Source organism: Amyelois transitella, chromosome 11, assembly GCF_032362555.1.
Source record: "Amyelois transitella isolate CPQ chromosome 11, ilAmyTran1.1, whole genome shotgun sequence".
Taxonomy (NCBI): domain Eukaryota; kingdom Metazoa; phylum Arthropoda; class Insecta; order Lepidoptera; family Pyralidae; genus Amyelois; species Amyelois transitella.
Window position 1 is genome coordinate 11238507 of NC_083514.1, and position 19415 is coordinate 11257921.

At 42.6% G+C, this 19415-nt stretch overlaps 3 protein-coding genes across 3 annotated transcripts; 2 read left to right on the plus strand and 1 right to left on the minus strand.

The window, feature by feature from the left end:
* The first annotated feature begins 103 nt into the window (after positions 1 to 103).
* Positions 104 to 5788, plus strand: LOC106133292 (ras-related protein Rab-10). Its single transcript, XM_013332966.2, has 5 exons — positions 104 to 317; positions 485 to 684; positions 1291 to 1380; positions 1968 to 2174; positions 4252 to 5788. Exons 1-4 carry the CDS (start codon positions 191 to 193, stop codon positions 2160 to 2162), a joined length of 612 nt encoding a protein of 203 aa, XP_013188420.1. The 5' UTR covers positions 104 to 190; the 3' UTR covers positions 2163 to 2174; positions 4252 to 5788.
* A 260-nt stretch (positions 5789 to 6048) lies between these two features.
* Positions 6049 to 13290, plus strand: LOC106133282 (uncharacterized). Its single transcript, XM_013332952.2, has 5 exons — positions 6049 to 6363; positions 6795 to 7075; positions 11315 to 11716; positions 11936 to 12223; positions 12578 to 13290. Exons 1-5 carry the CDS (start codon positions 6300 to 6302, stop codon positions 12806 to 12808), a joined length of 1266 nt encoding a protein of 421 aa, XP_013188406.1. The 5' UTR covers positions 6049 to 6299; the 3' UTR covers positions 12809 to 13290.
* Positions 13202 to 19257, minus strand: LOC106133275 (proteasome subunit alpha type-6). The gene is made up of 6 exons (XM_013332945.2): positions 19030 to 19257; positions 18597 to 18773; positions 15207 to 15362; positions 14322 to 14425; positions 13797 to 13966; positions 13202 to 13324 (listed from the first exon to the last, which is right to left on the minus strand). The coding sequence occupies exons 1-6, from the start codon at positions 19103 to 19105 to the stop codon at positions 13267 to 13269; spliced, it is 741 nt and encodes a 246-aa protein (XP_013188399.1). The 5' UTR covers positions 19106 to 19257; the 3' UTR covers positions 13202 to 13266.
* Between the last annotated feature and the right edge of the window lie 158 nt (positions 19258 to 19415).

Consider the following 19415-nt stretch of genomic DNA (forward strand, 5'->3'; position numbering starts at 1 on the left):
AACAACTGTGGTATGGAACTATGGACACGTTTGTAGACTGCTTTACCAAGTCTAGTAAAATCAAGATGACATCATGTTCCATGTTATGGCAACATTGTGTATTCTTGTCAAAATTTCGTATTGGAATTATTGAATGACTTTGAAGCACTTTTCCCTGTGTCATATTTTGTAAAATAAATATTTAACTAAAATGGCTAAGAAGACTTACGATTTGCTTTTCAAACTCCTTCTTATTGGTGATTCTGGTGTGGGAAAAACATGCATATTGTTTAGATTTTCAGATAATCACTTCACAACGACATTTATATCCACTATTGGTAAGGACCACCTTTGTATTTTATCTTCATTTTACCCTCTCACCCTCTAAATAAAATCACGTGTATCAATAATTCTGGTGCTGTGATCAGTTTTTAAGACTACTTTCCTCTAACATTGATTGGAGTAATATATGTTGCGGCTGTAAAAAATGATGGTTGTCTTTCAGGAATCGACTTCAAAATAAAGACAGTGGAGCTTCGTGGTAAGAAAATAAAGTTGCAGATTTGGGACACCGCGGGCCAGGAGCGCTTTCACACAATCACGACGTCGTACTACCGGGGCGCGATGGGCATCATGCTGGTCTACGACATAACAAACGAGAAAACGTTTGACGACATCGTCAAATGGTTAAGAAACATAGACGAGGTTAGTGGGATATGTGGAGACTATATCTTACAACTTGTCAAAGTACCAGCTTACCTCTTTATCTTTGTCCTCATTCATCACTCTACAAGCTTGTCAGTATTGGATGCATATAGATCACATAATGTGCTGGAGAGATTAGTATTTAAAGAAAAGTTAATTCACCATCATGTAAACTGTCATGAATACTTTTGATCATGTTCAATTAAATTTCATAGCAAGTGGTGAGCAGATTACAGTTCCCTTACATGAAATCGCCTCATTTCCTGAATCAGTTATCACATTACTCACTATGAACCTTCATTATTTTACACATGTCAGTGAATACTCAATATAATTTGTTTACAATTGCTGTGGTTATGACTTCATGTTTTCAGTTATCATGTTGTTTATCAGTTGTTTTAAGTAGGTACATTTTGTGGTAATTATTTTGGCTTGCACTTGAAAGTAGAATGTGGCTGAATTTATTTTGTTAGCACCCTTATATTAAGCTTTTTATTCCCTGTCTGGTGTCATATAAAATTGGACTTATTTAAAAAGGCAGTGATGTTTGTTGAGACTTCTTTATTGATTGATAATATTAGTATGGATGATTCATTTTTGATACAGCACGCCAATGAGGATGTGGAGAAGATGATCCTGGGAAACAAGTGCGACATGGAGGAGAAGCGAGTTGTTAGCAAGGAGAGGGGAGAGGCGGTGAGTGAATCTTCTACTCAATTTACAGAGCCCATGAATTTCAGTTTTGAACAAACTTTTTTCATCAACTCATTGGATTCTTCTTTCAAGCAACCTCTCACTCTTTGAATCTCAATTCTATCATTAAGCCAAACAGCTGAATGTGGCCTTTCACTCTCTTCAAGACTGTTGGCTCTGTCTACCCCACAAGGGAGACAGACGTGATTATATGTATGTAGCAAAGTTCAATATAAACATTAATAGAAGAATTGGGAAATAATTAACATTCTGTTAATGAAGAGTACCAACTGGGCGCTGATTCATGGTGTTTGACCTTCAACCACATGTTATCATGTTTGCTTGTGGCTACTGTGGTTTATGGCCACACATTTTTACCACACATAAATCTCCCCATATGGATTTGTTTGTTTAGATTAATTTCTGATAAAAATGAATTATATGAGATATATTGCTAAAGTTTAGCCGGGATCTCTATCACATCCCATGAATATAAATATAAATATGTAATATAATATACAGAGATAATGTGATGGTCATGTAGGGAAGCATTCCCATCTCTCACCTATCACAAACGAATGTTTTGCCAGATCGCCCGCGAGCACGGCATCCGCTTCATGGAGACGTCGGCGAAGGCCAACATCAACATCGACCGCGCGTTCTCGGAGCTGGCGGAGGCCATCCTGGACAAGTCGGCCACGCGCGACGCGGACGGCGACCTCGCGCGCATCGCCGTGGAGCGCCGGCCCTCGCGAGCGCCGCCCGCGCGCGCCTGCTGCTCCTAGGCGCGCTCGTTGGTATGCCGTCTCTCTCTCTCTCTCTCTCTCTCTCTCTCTCTCTCTCAGCCCCGCGTGCTCCCAGTGGCCCCCCCGCTACATCGCCGTGGAGCGCCGGCCCTCGCGAGCGCCGCCCGCGCGCGCCTGCTGCTCCTAGGCGCGCTCGTTGGTATGCCGTCTCTCTCTCTCTCTCTCTCTCTCTCTCTCTCTCTCTCTCAGCCCCGCGTGCTCCCAGTGGCCCCCCCGCTACATCGCCGTGGAGCGCCGGCCCTCGCGAGCGCCGCCCGCGCGCGCCTGCTGCTCCTAGGCGCGCTCGTTGGTATGCCGTCTCTCTCTCTCTCTCTCTCTCTCTCTCTCTCTCTCTCTCAGCCCCGCGTGCTCCCAGTGGCCCCCCCGCTACATCGCCGTGGAGCGCCGGCCCTCGCGAGCGCCGCCCGCGCGCGCCTGCTGCTCCTAGGCGCGCTCGTTGGTATGCCGTCTCTCTCTCTCTCTCTCTCTCTCTCTCTCTCTCTCTCAGCCCCGCGTGCTCCCAGTGGCCCCCCCGCTACATCGCCGTGGAGCGCCGGCCCTCGCGAGCGCCGCCCGCGCGCGCCTGCTGCTCCTAGGCGCGCTCGTTGGTATGCCGTCTCTCTCTCTCTCTCTCTCTCTCTCTCTCTCAGCCCCGCGTGCTCCCAGTGGCCCCCCCGCTACATCGCCGTGGAGCGCCGGCCCTCGCGAGCGCCGCCCGCGCGCGCCTGCTGCTCCTAGGCGCGCTCGTTGGTATGCCGTCTCTCTCTCTCTCTCTCTCTCTCTCTCTCAGCCCCGCGTGCTCCCAGTGGCACCCCCGCTACATCGCCGTGGAGCGCCGGCCCTCGCGAGCGCCGCCCGCGCGCGCCTGCTGCTCCTAGGCGCGCTCGTTGGTATGCCGTCTCTCTCTCTCTCTCTCTCTCTCTCTCTCTCTCAGCCCCGCGTGCTCCCAGTGGCCCCCCCGCTACATCGCCGTGGAGCGCCGGCCCTCGCGAGCGCCGCCCGCGCGCGCCTGCTGCTCCTAGGCGCGCTCGTTGGTATGCCGTCTCTCTCTCTCTCTCTCTCTCTCTCTCTCTCTCTCTCAGCCCCGCGTGCTCCCAGTGGCCCCCCCGCTACATCGCCGTGGAGCGCCGGCCCTCGCGAGCGCCGCCCGCGCGCGCCTGCTGCTCCTAGGCGCGCTCGTTGGTATGCCGTCTCTCTCTCTCTCTCTCTCTCTCTCTCTCAGCCCCGCGTGCTCCCAGTGGCCCCCCCGCTACATCGCCGTGGAGCGCCGGCCCTCGCGAGCGCCGCCCGCGCGCGCCTGCTGCTCCTAGGCGCGCTCGTTGGTATGCCGTCTCTCTCTCTCTCTCTCTCTCTCTCTCTCTCTCTCTCAGCCCCGCGTGCTCCCAGTGGCCCCCCCGCTACATCGCCGTGGAGCGCCGGCCCTCGCGAGCGCCGCCCGCGCGCGCCTGCTGCTCCTAGGCGCGCTCGTTGGTATGCCGTCTCTCTCTCTCTCTCTCTCTCTCTCTCTCAGCCCCGCGTGCTCCCAGTGGCCCCCCCGCTACATCGCCGTGGAGCGCCGGCCCTCGCGAGCGCCGCCCGCGCGCGCCTGCTGCTCCTAGGCGCGCTCGTTGGTATGCCGTCTCTCTCTCTCTCTCTCTCTCTCAGCCCCGCGTGTTCCTAGTTCCATCTTGTTTTAGTGATTTAACTGTAAAGGCGACTCGCTAAAAATGGATGCTACAGCATTGAATTAACTTGTAAACCAGGTACTGTGCAAGGAAATTTTTGTCATAGTGTTATATATTTAATAATCTCAAGTCATCTCCCTGGCATTAATCCTAATTCTGTCCTCGCCGCTCACCGGAGAGACCCCGGGTCCGCGTGCGATCACGATCCTGGAGCAGGTAAACCAGGGCTTACATGACACAACTTCCCGTCTGATTACCGCAACCATAGACGGTATCAGAATCCTGTGTTCGCCATTCGCAAAAGTATGTCTCAATCAAGTGAATGACACTCGTCTCGCTCCCAACCATTCTGAAATATCGAATCATTTATCTCAAACACGCTTTTCGATAGACTGACTTCTGTACCGATCTTTTTTGTGTCTTAGGTCCCTCACCGGATCGCTCGCTCACTGGAGGACCCCACAGACTCTTCGATACCTCGAGTCAATTTCATGCGATTTCTAATGGAAACGAAGATCATCTCACAGTGAATCATTAAATATTAATAGAATAAACAACTTAGTGTTGGACAAGACACGACGATCCGATGTGCTGATTCGGCGGTTAATGTAACATTTCTGAACTTCTCATACATAAATGACGTAAGATTCGTACACGTATCATTTTATCCCGAGGTTTAAGTTGTGTATAGTCTTCTAAAGCTAGAAATGTAAGTGTAGTTCGCGTTAAAGATCTAGATGCTCGCCAACACGTCAAGGACGGAGTGCGGTCGCCATGCTTACTATATTCACTAGCTTTTGCCTGTGATTTCGCCCCGCTAAGAACATATTTACGCTGCATAACATTATTCGTTGCGGAATCTCACACGGTTACGGAAGGCTTAGCGTCAGCGTGATACCTATTATCGCCTGATTTTCGAGTAGAACTTACAGAAAGATCTCTCTGCGAACGATCTGCAAACGAGTTTTTTTATGTGTATAACGCTGTCGAGTTCCTGATATTGTGGAGGTTCACATTTAGACGTAACTGATGACGTAGGATTGCACATGGCGCTTCGACTTCCGGCTGAAGCGCGAGGACTGCCATGTACTGTAAGCGCACTACAATCACGCACCGGGATTACACATTTTTTTTGTATTGTCATTGCATTTTATAAAGCTTTAACTTCTAGCGTCAAGAGAAACTAAAGTTGCCTCCTTAAACATTATTAGCCAGCAAATAATAGAGAATTCGTATATATCCAGGAAAAATGGCAAGAACTCTGCATTTATACTTTTAATTGGCATTTGATAAAGAGGTTAAAGCTTAAACATTAATAATTCATTATTGTAATCTATTTTGACATACATATATATGTTTTAACAGATTGAGCTTTGTAGACGCAATTGTTACTTAATCGCAATTATTTAAACTTATGTCTCAGTTACGATATATATATTTTTTTAAATGATAATAGTTTAAGGAGTTGCTATGGAGTTGTATAAGTTTTTACCAAAATTATGGGGCGGATATTTCTACTTAATAACATAATAACATCACACTTACATTGTACGCACGATGCATAATAGTTCCTTTAAAATTTCCATGTGAAGCTTCAGCTTTTTTATCTCATCTTTTTGTCTGTCCTGCAAGGACGCACCTCACTTGGGCATTTAATTGTTTTTCTAAAACCTGAAGTGTGATCATAATCATAATGAAATAATCTCTTGGGAATAGGCAGCGGCTGGTGCTGAAAATCAACCTGAACATTATTACCTATGCAAGACTCACCCGGGGTGAGATTTCAGCGCAAGTCGAATAAACTAGGTCATTAAGTACCCAATGTAATTGTAATAATGTACGTTAAAGGTTAAATAAATTATACTATTTTATCGTACGGTGTATGTGTCTCGATGGTTTTTACCTGCTTTTATAAATAAACAGCATTGTATATTATGTTCATATTAAACTACCTATTGTGAACCATGGCTTTTATTTCCTTTCTTTCTTTATAAACCTGATTTATATGTAGACATTTCATGACCGTGACCTACATAATAATATCTCCTACATCGATAATATGTCTGTTTGTCTGCTATACATGATATATTTTTAGTGCTGTCTAAGAATAAATTTGATGGCCTGCGTAGCTAAAAGAAACGCTGCTGAACGCCTAATAACTACAAAAGAAGCTTATCAATAAATATGGGCTGCTGCTGCTGAACGCCTAATAACTACAAAAGAAGCTTATCAATAAATATGATTGCATTCAAAAATGATGTATCAGCTTTAAAAACAACAAAATAGTTGTACTCGCACAATATGATAACAAAGAGCTACTTAGTTATGAATAACAAACAAACAAGAGCGTCGCCCCGACCCCTGACCCCTTATCTATCGAGGGAGGGCCAGTCGGCCAGTCTTCAGCAGAGTTCCCTATCGTGTACTCTGGTGGTTATTTGAGATATTGGAAATTGGTCTTATTTAAGTGAACATGTATACTGCGCTGTGGACAGCGGCGCTCGTGGCCTGTTTTAGGCTAGCGTCACTTGCAGACTGTAAGTATACAATTTAAAATAGGTAGGTACAGTCGCCTGCAGAGAAAATTGACCCCCCTAGGGTTCTGGTTTGTATATAATTTGTCATGTTTATCTGCAGAACACTACCTACCTACCGTGAAACTAAGTTTTTTCTTTACGATGGATTTTCAGTATCCAATTTACTAAGTCTTAGTCCCGTGTACTATGCTTTCTATCAAACGTGACTTATATGAAAACTGATCAATTAAGACATGACAAGAATTTTAGAACCAAAAATCTGGAATTAAACTGTCGCGATGTTTCTTTTCGGTAAATTAATTTCCATAATCTTGGAGGAACAAACCGATCAAATCTTGACATCTTCACAGGTTTGTAGGCCATTTAGGAAAATGTCACTGTTAACCCTAACTTAAAATTTTTTATTGTCGCACTTCTACCTCAATTTCCAGCAACCCCGGCATGCGTGATAGAGCTGGAATGTCGTGAGTGCGTGCCCGACCACATGCCGCTAGTGACGTCACACAGCGCGCACGGCGGCCGCGTGTCCGCCGCGCACGGCGACGAGCTGCGGCTGGCGTGCGGCGGCGGCGCGCTGCTCGCCTACCCCGGCCGCGGCGCCGTGCGCGCCGTGTGCGAGCACGGCCGCTACAGGGTGCGCGAGGACGGCCAGCTCAGGCATCTGCTGGAGCTGGGGTGCCAAGAGGACGTGTTTGAGGACGTCTTACATGATGTAAGCTAAGGAGAAAACTGCCTTATTACTTGTGAAGTTGGACATTTTTATCGAGACCAAAAATATTTGGATATTTTCATTAGTTTTATGTATGTAAAAGTAGGTTACGTTCTCTGCAGCGTATTTTCTATCAGAATAACCTACTTTTTGGCTTAAAGACTAGTACCCAGAGCCGGATTAACCCTGTCATGGGCCTGTAGGCACTACCATTTTCGGCCCCTTTTCTTTACCTATTCTGACTGATAATCATGTGATGTATTTTTTTTTGCCTTCTACTAGGGTTGCCAACATTTTAGTGTCAAAATATAGTATTTTTTAAGAAAAGCTTTTAAAAATATAGTACCTTGCACATAAATATAGTATTTTAGTAGGGAACAATAAAACATTACCTAAGTTACATTTTACTAATTTATTTTTTATTTTTTACTGGCCAAAAACTATATTTTTTTGCACTTTTTAACAATTTTTTCTCTCCAATATAACTGGCAGAAGGTTTATCGCAGTAAATTTTTAAATAACTATAAATCAAAAGCTCATTTTTAGTAGGTATAAAAGATATATGTGCTCTGTTTCTTTCTTCACACCATTTAGAATTCATAATCCTTTCTATGAATGCCGAAATAGTGGGAACACTTTTGTTTTAAATACTTTTGGTTTTGTGTATGTGAAAATCGTAAGTCTTTAAATACGGAGAACACATAAACTTTTAAAATTTACCTTGCAATCGCAGAACTCATATCACATATTGTAATTAAAGATACGTAGGTTATAGGTATTTTGAAAGTTTCGGAACTATTACGCTACAAATTATTATCACCCTACGGAAGCTTACAGAACGCACCCAACAAATCGGGGATTCCCCCAACGTACGGTCGCGTTCATAATTGCAGTCATAGTTGGCAAAACTTTATAGCTTGCACTCACCGCTGTCACTCACACATTCACACAAATAACACAATAAACAACAAGTGGTAAAGCGTTGGGTAACGCGCCATCAAGAAGAGGGTAGTGTAAGTAAAAGTCGCCGCGCAGCGGCCGTCGTCCGCTAATCAACACAGCGACACGCCACACAGCGGAGATCCATGGTGGAACAGTACGAAAATAATGGCTTCATACTGACCAGAACATTTGCGGAACAGTTCGACACATCAGTGGTTACTGTTCGTCGAGTTTGCACCGTGAGGGACTACACCACAGACAGCCAGCAAGAAAGCCGTATTTATCCGAAATAAATAAGCAAAAACATTTAGAATTTGCTCGGCAGTATTTGGATTTTGACTGGAAAAAAGCAATATTTACGGACGAAAAGTTCGTTTACGTCATCGCAACACGGTAGGCTTCATTTATGGCGAAGAAATGCAACTCGGTATTAAGAAAAAAATATTGGGCCAAAGATGGAGTCTGGACACATATCTATAAATATGTGGGGCTGGATGAGTGCTGCTGGACCTGGGGAACAGGTGTGGATAGCAGGACGCGCTACAGCTGCTCATTATGTGCAAGTGCTGCAAGAAACCATGTTACCAACTGTGCGGTGAATTTATCCGATTGATGATATGCCAACAATATCATTTGTGCAAGACAACTGCCCTGTGCATCGAGTCCATATAGTGCGTGAAAGGTTCTGCCAGTTTATATTAAAACTACTAATTACTTAGATAGTGTTTTAAGGACAGCTTCAATATCTTTTCTTTATGAAAACGAATAATTAAGCTGTAACCTTAATAACAGGAGATAAGTAGATGATACAATTAGTGTAATATGCTGTATGTACATTCAGTCAGAAAAGTATCGGGAATGGATTATTTATTTATGGTTCCAAATTCAAATTTTTGTTTTTTTTGTTGTTGTTAGATTGGCACAACTGTTTTCCATTTTGGCGCGGAGTTTGAGTTGCATCTGTTGTTTACATTAAATACAGTGCTATTTTTAGTTATATCATATCTAGTGTGTATTGCTAATTTCATAATGGATAAAAACATCGAACAAAGAGTTTGTCTTAAATTTTGCATTGCCAATGGAATATCGTGTTCGGAGTCACTGAAAATGTTACAGAAGGCTTACGGTGAATCGACTTTATCAAAAACTCGTGCTTATGAGTGGTACAAAGCGTTCAAAAGCGGTCGAGATGTGATGGAAGATTTGCCTCGCTCTGGTAGGCCATCAACGTCTGCAACTGAAGTTAACATCGCAAAAGTGAAGGAAATAGTGACTGAAAATCCTCATTCAACTTTGAGAGAGATAGCCACCGAACTTTCTGTATCTCACGAGTCGATCCGTACCATTTTAACTAATAATTTGGGTATGAAACATGTTGCCGCTCGGCTAGTCCCAAAAGACCTGAATTTTTTTCAAAAACTCAATCGCATGAGAGTCGCTGAGGACATGCTAGAACGAGTCAATTCCGACCCAACATTCATGAAACGCATTGTTACTGGTGACGAGACGTGGGTTTACGAGTTTGACATGCAAACTAGTCAACAAGCTTCGGAGTGGCGCCTTCCAACTGAACCGAAACCGAAAAAACCACGCCAAAGTCGTTCAAAAGTCAAAGTCATGTTGACTGTTTTCTTTGACTATCGCGGTGTTGTGCACTCGGAATTCTTGCCGGAAGGTCAAACGGTAAATAAGGAATATTATTTGAGTGTTATGCGGCGTTTAAGAGAGCAAATCCGACGAAAAAGGCCAGATTTGTGGAAAGAAAATTCTTGGATTTTGCACCATGATAATGCACCTTCGCACAAGGCCATCATTGTGAACGAATTTTTAACCAAACACTCAACAAATACCATCGAGCAACCACCATATTCACCAGATATGGCTCCAGCCGACTTTTTTCTTTTTCCTAAACTCAAATTACCACTTCGTGGCACCCGTTTTCAATCGGTAGAAGACATAAAAGAGAATTCGCGGCGAGAACTGACCTCAATTCCGGAAACAGCGTTTAAAAAATGTTTTGATGATTGGATTATTCGTTGGCGTAAGTGTATCGTTTCTAAAGGAGCATATTTTGAAGGTGATAAAATAAATTTGGATGAATAACAAACAGTTTGTGTATTATTGATCTTTTCCTGCTACTTTCTTGACAGAGTAGTATAGCTTTATATAATCATCAATATGTAAACAAAACTATAGGTAAACTGTTTCAATAAAATTTACTAATTTTAATTGAATGTTTTATTTTGCTCCCTCTTGTTTAATATTTTTTGCTGACTTCCGTGTTTGAAGACACGGGTATTGTAATTCTTAGATATCAGTTAGCTAGTTAGTCAGTCAGTTACTTAGTTCAAATGGCACCTTGAAACATTAAAAATTGTCAGTAACACTAATTTTTTTTTTTTTAAAAGACAAAAAAAATCCTTGAATTACTTCGGAATCCAAGTAACGCTAGTAACTAGAACAAGCGAGTGTGAGCAAGCGAGATTATCTAATATATCTTAGATCTCACTTGCTCACACGAAGTAATAAAATTGCTACCCAATAACTTTCAAAGGAACCACTACCTATGTTAGGGTCGTGTGCAGACAAACTTTCAACCTTATTGAAATGATATAAGTCTGGCAGTCGCAGGCTTCCCCCTCTATAGGCAAATCTTATGCAAATGATGAGAGACGACGATATCTCGATCGACAATTATCGGGCCCAGTTCGGCCATCGTTGATTACCGTCTCTTTCTGTTTTGTTATGTTATATGTCATAGAATAATAAACTGTTTTACTTAGTAATCATTGGTATTAAAGACCGTATTCATTTGATGGAATATTTATTATTTTTAAATATGCATGTGTGTGTGGATCTAGTGGAACCACAGTGCACGCTATTTTAACCCGTAAGAATTTTAAAACTATGACTGCAGATATGAACGCGATCGTACATGAAGTCCAGTTAGTTGCGATTCGAAGGATTATATTAGTTCTTATATTAGATACTAGATGGTTCTGTATGTATAAAGTGTTACAGGTGTTGAAAAAGAAAGAAAAGTTTTGTTAATTATCAATTTCGTTCAATTAAAAAAAAAATATTTTCGGAATGCAGTGCAGTGGGCGGGGCCCCTGTCGATGCTGGGCCCCTAGGCAGTTGCCTACTCTGCCTTAAGGTTAATCCGGCTCTGCTAGTACCTACCAAGAAATGATTTTTGTTGCCAACAGAATATACTTAACACTTCGTTACAGACTATGTGCGGCTTACTTAAATAGCAAAGATCTAAATAATTTCATCCGTTCTTTTGCTTTCGGATAGGTTGAGCATTGCGGTTCTCCGCTCCAAGGCCGCGCGTACAAGACGGCGGCGAGCGGCGCGCCGCGCCACCTCGCCACGCTGTGCTACGACGCCGAGCGCGCCATCACGCGGCGGGCGCACGCCGTCGCCGCGCCCGGGGACGAACTCCACATGGCGCCGCATTCGGACAACTTCTCGCCGCTCACCATCCTCGGCAACTTCAATCACATGTTTGATGCTAACACGAGGAGAGACGCCGAAGCCCTGTTTTCAGACGACGTCAGCGCGAACCGCAGACTCCGCGAGTTGTTAAAACATGAAGACATCGCGCTGGGAGACCAGTCCGTCACGGCCGGCAAGTTGCTAGCTCCACATTACTTTGAAGATCAGAACGCTAGAGTCACAGAATTTGCGTCTAACAAGGTAGGTAACAATGTGATATTAAAAGTGAGTAGTTTGATATAGGTACTTTATATTAAAAATGCACTATTTTTTTGGAGAGATGCCGAAGATTGTTTTTAAAAATGTCCTATAGTTTATTGGAGGCGGTTATTAGCGCGGTGTGTTCCTGTTCAAGTTCAAGCTTCATCAAAATACTCCACCACAAAAATAAAAATCAAAACATGTAACACTATCTTTCAGATGGTAATGTGGCGCAGCGTGGCACACGGCAACTGGCACCACTTGCAGCGCGACGTGGCGGCGGCGCTGCAGTCGGCGCGGCGCGTGAACGCGTCGCTGCACGTGTTCGCGGGCACGCACGGCGCCCTAGGGCTGCGCGGGCGCGGCGGGCGGGCGCGCGTGGCGCTGCGCGCGGGCGGCCGCTTCCCCGCGCCGCGCCACGCCTGGGCCGCGCTCGTGGACCCGCGCGGGGCCGGCGTCGCGCTCGTCGTGCTCAACGATCCCTTCGTGGCCGTCAGCGAGATTAAGGTGAACTCAGGAACCGGTACTTACATTTGGTACTGGACATACATACATACATATAGTCACGTCCATATCCCTAGCGGAGTAGGCAGAGTCACCAGTATTGAAAAGACTGATAGGCCACGCTTAGCTTAGTGATAGAATTGAGATTCAAATAGTGACAGGTTGCTAGCCCATAGCCTAAAAGAAGAATCCCAAGTTTATAAGCGGACATCCGTCTCTCCGGGAAAGAGATGGAGTGGTCCTATTCTTTTTTCTAATGCTGCCGAGAACTACACGGTAATGGATCTATTTTGATCAAATACGAATTTGTCGCTCGTTCATACTAGCTATTTATACATGTTACTTTTGCATTTTCAGGACGCAGTATTCTGTGAGAGCATGTGTTCCTCCATTTCTTGGCTGCGGGAACTCCGGCGCAACCGCAATTACGAGACTCCCTTGCTCGGCCTTACGTTCTGCTGCAGTCTGCAGAACTTCACGGACGTCGTCACCGAGTTGCCCAAGAAGATAATCCCTCGCCTGGACCAGTATTCAATTCTAACGGACTTGAATCTACAGGAGAGTGATCCTTCAAGAAATACAGTTTAATTATGTAGTAAGGAATCTGCGTCCAGTCAGTCTTCACGAACGTTGACAAGGCATGTGTCATTTTGTTAATCTGTTCCTGCAATTACCTGGAAAGATGTAGGAGAGAAGACATGTGCCATGTGCCTTATTATCCAGTCCAGTCCAGGAATAATCCCGCAGGATAAAGTAATTATAGAATGTTAATACATTTGTGTAAACACTGTAGCAGTGTCTAGTGGTTTTGTTGTCTTGAGTATTCGTTTTATCTTCTGACCACCTGACACTACCAAATGTAAACAATAAGTTGATCGAAAAGTAACAGTGTATTAACATTAAACCAAATAGCTTTTTTACTATTAGCGAATTTATTTGTATCCTTTTCTTAGTTAATGTTTTTAAGAAATAAAATACATCTTGTTGTTATGTAAAGAAGTTTATTATAAAATACAATATTTTAATGAACCATAATGTGAAGCCATTCAATCCTTCTCTGCAATAGCGGTCAAGTGTCTGTCAATTTCTCCCTCCGTCAGTACCCTGGAAGATTTAACATTGAAATTTGATTTCTCATAAATAAAACTTTCATAAATATAGGTAGACATAATCGAGTGGATGGCAATAGAACCTGCATGTTCTAGCTTGTTTATAAGGAGTCAAACATAGTTATTTCAACCAATATTGCTCACCCTGGTGTCTATAATAACTAGTGACAGATGTTGCCAACACAAAATCACCCATCACCAGAATCCTTCTGTTCTGTTTTGTATCTGTTACATATTATGATTGTGTTCCAGGAAAACATAAATAATATGAAGACACCAGTCGCCTGTGACATGGAGCCCTGATATCAGGAGCACTTCAAACAATTTTTTTTATTCCCTTAGCTTCCAGAAAATAGAGAGCAGTCCTATTCTTAAGTTCCAGAAACACATCAAAAAATTCCCTACAATACCTACCAATACATAATAATAATTCTCATTTGCGAAGAATAACGATGTGTGTTACTCACGTGAATTTGGGGTTATCCTTGGTGACGAGCCCCACTTCGATCTCCGAGGACTTGAAGTCCACGGAGAGCACCTGCGACAGGCACGAGATGGCGAGCTGCACCGCCTCGTCCGCGCTCAGCTCCGACCGCTTCTTCAGCTTCTTCTCCAGGTACGCGTTGGCGTCTGTGGCCTGGCCGTGTGGAACAAATACATATATACACAGACCAACTAGTACAACCAGTAGGAAACAGCGGTTTTCCTCATAAGGGGAATGATAGTCGCAAGCCTCGGAGGTCACGTTTAGCTGGATGACTTTATAATAGAACCGTTCCAGTGAAAGCAGTCTCGAAAATACTTGAAAGTCTCGAGTAGAACAGGAATTATGTCAATAAGGTGCTGTGTAAATATTTCCTTATTGATTCTTACTGTTAGCTCTGTTGTATGTCATAAGTCACTCCCAAAATATGTACATATGGCTAGATGAAAATTTTTGATCTTATATCAAAAATACAGAGGACTGGTACCAGTAGAAGTTTGTGGGTTACCTTGGCGCCGGCGGCCACGGCCTTGTAGGAGCAGTAGTACCCCGACGGGTCCGTCTTGTACACGCTGGCGCCGGTCTCGTCGTCATACGCCACCAACATCATGGCTGAAACAATATGCCAGCGTATAACCACCATTTGCATTTTATTTTAAAATTATCCGTTATTAGTTCAAAAAGAGTGCTTTAAAACTGTCTTTTACTTTCATTTCATTGATATAATTAAATCAAGTATATTCTACAAAACTAATATTTATTTTTTTGCCCTAGTTTCAAATTATGTTATGACACCAGGATAAATTGAACATGTTATGAGAACAAATACATAGATACATATTTTTTTATTTCTACAAAACACACATTGATAACAATAAATACAAGTTTGGCCTGAATAGGTAAAAATAACCAAGTTCGTGTTCTACAAGCAATACACTTTTAACCTTTAAAACAAAAAGTGCGAGTAATGTGGGGCATGATTGATAAAATGAAAGGTATGAACGTTATACAGAATACGCGGATATAATAGGGCATAGATAGGAGGCTTTCGACAAGACCTTACAAATCAATTAAAAAAATTAAGGAATTATAATTAGGTTTTTTTTGTACATACATACACATAATCACGTCTATTTGCGTTGCGGGGTAGACTGAGCCAACAGTCTTGAAAAGACTAATGGTAGAATTTAATCAATTAGTGACAGGTTGCTAGCCCATCGCCTAAAAGAAGAATCCCAAGTTAATAAGTCTATACCTTAGTCGCCTTTTACGACAGTCATGGGAACGATATGGAGTGGTCCTATCCTTTTTTTAATTGGCGCCGGGAACTACACGGTACTCCTTTTTTCCACGATTTTTTTGTGTTTGCATATAATGAGGAAACAATACATACTGCATCCAAGTGGTCTCATCTCAGCATTCTGCGTGTACACCTGGGAGATGTCCGCAATACGCCGACACAGGATGTGCACCGGGATCTCTGTGCCGTACTTGTACTGCCAATTGGCCGCCTCGTATCGCGCTCGCTGCACTTGTGACTTGCTGTCGGCTATACATTCCATTATAATTCAATTGACATATTGTGTGATTTCTTCAACAGCACTAATACAGTTATGATGGGATAAGCAATTCAATCTAATATTTTGGGCCCAAGAAATACCTATACCTTTATTTATTTCAAACTTAAGGTACTTTGTATTCATGGATTATTACATGATTACTAGTGTCCGACCGAAGCTTCGGCTTCGGCTTCGGCTTCGGCCACCTTCGGCCAAAAAATCCACCTTCGGCGAAGCATTCGGCTTCGGCCCAAAACCCGACCGAAGCCGAAGGTTTCGCCGAAGGTCCGAGCGACCGTCGAGATTGAACGAACTGTTACGAAAGTCATGAGGCGGCGGGGAGTCACTGTCAAAATATCACATTGCTGATTGCATGCATCAAAACAAGTCCGTACGTGTATTTAAACGAGTGTTTTGTTTTGAATTTGTGTTTATCACATTCAAAACAAAACACTCCAACAATTAATTATTTAGTAAGAAGTTAGTGTTTGTTTATTTTATTTATTAGTCTAGTTTTGGTCTAGTCGAGTAAAACAAAGACTGATTGGTCTAATTGTAATTTGTGAATTACTGTAATTCAATTACATAATAAAGGAATCAAATCATTATTTTTTACCAGTAGGTAAATCACAAAATCAAACTTTTATACATACATACATAAAATCACGCCTCTTTCCCGAAGGGGTAGGCAGAGACTACCTCTTTCCACTTGCCACGATCTCTGCATACTTCCTTCGCTTCATCCACATTCATAACTCTCTTGATACAAGCTCGGCGGTTTCGGGTACTTTTGACCTGACCCTTAACCAGGACGTCCTTAATTTGATCAAGATACGTTCGTCTAGGTCTTCCCACTCCGACCTTTCCCTCCACACTCTCCTTGTATATCGGCTTAGTCAACCTGCTTTCATTCATCCTCTCCACATGACCGAACCATCTTAACATACCCTTTTGTATTCCTGTAACTACATCTTTCACATCACAACATTCCCTTATCACGCTGTTCCTTATCCTGTCACTGAATTTCACACCCATCATACTCCTTAACGCTCTCATTTCCACTGCATTTATTCTGTTTTCATGCTTCTTTTGCCATACCCAACTTTCACTCCCATACAGGACCAACACGCCCCTGTGCACAGCCAGTCGAGCCTTTTTGGATAGTTTCTGATGCTCATAAAAGCATGCAAAGCTCCATTCACCATGTTCCCCGCGTTCACTCTCCTTTCAATATCACTATCACACTTGCCATATGATGTAAACTTTGATCCTAGATATACAAACTCTTTCACTTGCTCAACTTTTTCTCCTCCAATCAAAATATTACATGCTGTCATTTCTTTCTCCATTTCAAAAACCAGTGTTTTAGTTTTACTAACGTTCACTTTCATTCCTTTCTCTTTTAAAGCTTCATGCATACAGTTTACCATCTCCTGTAACTCCTCCGCTGATGACGCCAGTATAACCTGATCGTCGGTATAGAGCAGACATTTGACGAGTAACTCATTCATCCTTAATCTACTTTCAGACTCTTTCAAATCTGTCAAACAAATATCCATAAATAGGTTGAACAGCCACGGTGACGCAACACATCCTTGCCTAACGCCTTTCTCAATCTTAAACCACTCAGTGTGCGCTCCGTTTATCCTGACACAAGCACTCGAATCCTCATATAAGGATTTCAGTGCTCGTATTAAGAGACTGCTCACCCCATGCATAGAAAGTGCTGACCACAATTCAATCCTCTCAACTCTGTCATAGGCCTTTTCCAAATCCACGAATGTGCAGTAGACTTTTTGACTCTTGGCCAAAAACTTTTCGGCTATGCACCGCAAAGAAAAGACCTGATCAGTACATCCCATTCCCTTTCGAAATCCCGCTTGAGCATCCCATATTTTGTCATCAGTTTTATTCCTGACTCTATTAATCAATACCTTAGCATACAATTTGCCGACAACGCTTAGCAGGCTTATACCACGATAATTTTTGCAGTCCAGTTGTGACCCTTTTCCTTTATAAAGTGGCACGATAACCGCCTTACACCAATCTTTTGGTACTCGGCCGCTTCTCCAACACAAATTGAAAAGGCAGTACAACTGTCTAGCTACGACGCCTTTTCCTGCTTTTAGCATCTCGACCGACACTCTATCATACCCAGCGGCCTTACCCGCTTTCATACTCTTAAGTGCTTCCACAATTTCAAACATTTCAATTTCGCCTTCCATCTCATTCTCTTTTTCTTCGCTATAGCAGAACTCTTTCTTATTTTCTTCCTTTTTTTCAAATAAACTTTCAAAATAGTCCTTCCATATCTTTAGCACACATTCTTCTCCTTTCACAACGCTACCATCCTGGCATCTGATCCTAGTCAGCTCTCTGGTTAACTTTTATTTATCTCTAAACCAACCATCTCTATGATATATCAACTTCTATATGAGACAGTCAATATATAAACCTTCAATATTGAGGTTTTGAAATAATTTTAATATTAATTGTAGCTTGTAGACAATATTGAACAAAATTAATTACTGAGTGCTGAGAGAATATAAACCTTCGGCTTCGGCCGAAGGTTGTGGCGATAGCCGATTAATCGGCTTCGGCTTCGGCCAAAAATAGACCTTCGGTCGGACACTAATGATTACTAACTTTTACCCATAGCTTCGCTTGCGCAAATTTTGCGCCACCTACACGCGCTTAAGCTAGGTATTTTTTACCAGGATGAAATGTTATGTCCCCTTCCAGACTCTTATATGTATATGTATTTATATAAAATTTCAAGAAGATTAATTCAGTGGATAGCATGTAAAGAGACAACGAACAAATAAACTTACTTTCACATTTATTTTATTGGTTTGGATAATAATATTAGACCGATACTGATCCAGCCTTCACAATGGTCTGGCAACGAAACATAGCGTGTGCTTCTCCTTCATCCAACAACTGGTGGTAATGTGCCATGTTTCTTATAAGTAATTGAGTTTTAAAGATGAGTTTTAACTCATCTACTCTCATTGTAATCTATAAAGTTTTTACATTGCTGTATAGTCCAATGCATAAATACAAGCAACCACTGGTTGATAAATTACTATTGACTTTATAGTTACCTTCTATGAAAAACAACATTAGAAACTAACCAATAACTCTCAGAGTTTGTAAACCCAAGTTTGTTTATTTCTATAGGTAAGTATGCTTCATCATTAAGTTTGCAGTGAGTTTGTACTCACCAATCATTCCTGTCATAACACAACCAATCCTGCTGGTGAGAGGGAACAGGTGCGTGACGGAGGTGGGGTCCAGCAGCCGGTCCGGCACCTTGCGCTGAGCCGCCACCACCGCCGCGTCCGCGCCGCGCAGCGCCACCGACGTCAGCCCGCCTTGGTTTATAGCTTTCAGGGCATATTCTAAAACGAAAATACTAACTTATTAACACATAATTAATTAACTCGAGATTTACCTTCAACAGTTAACGTTTAAACTAAAATAAAAGATAGCATGACAGTACAGTTTTGCGTATTTATAACCTTATCAAACCAACTCTGAATACATGTTATATGTAAGTTAACTTTAATTATATATGCTAGAAATGATTTGCAAACATTTCTTCAATTAAATCTCTCGCTAATTTTCGAAAAAAACTAAAAAATAAAGAATACTTACCAACTTGATACAGTCTTCCTTCAGGAGAAAAGATAGTGATATGTCTGTCAAAACCGGCACTGCTTTCTCTAGCCATTGTAAAGATTTAATACTTAAAAATTACAGAGATTTTTTAAGTTGAAGTAACAAATTGAAAACCGTATTTTACAAATTTCACAAATTTGTTTGCTTTTTTGACAGCCGCTGTGAAACTTGTCATGTCATTTTCGTGACGTCATTTAACATAGACCAAACAAAAGCATAGACATAGACACTTACCTACTACAAATACAACCAGAAATGAGAATTCAAAAGCTTCACAAAAAGGAGCGGCAATTTAAAAAGTGAGAAATAATATGAGAAATTTATTTTTGCTCCTTGCCTGTCGGAAAATCTTTCCTTTGGTG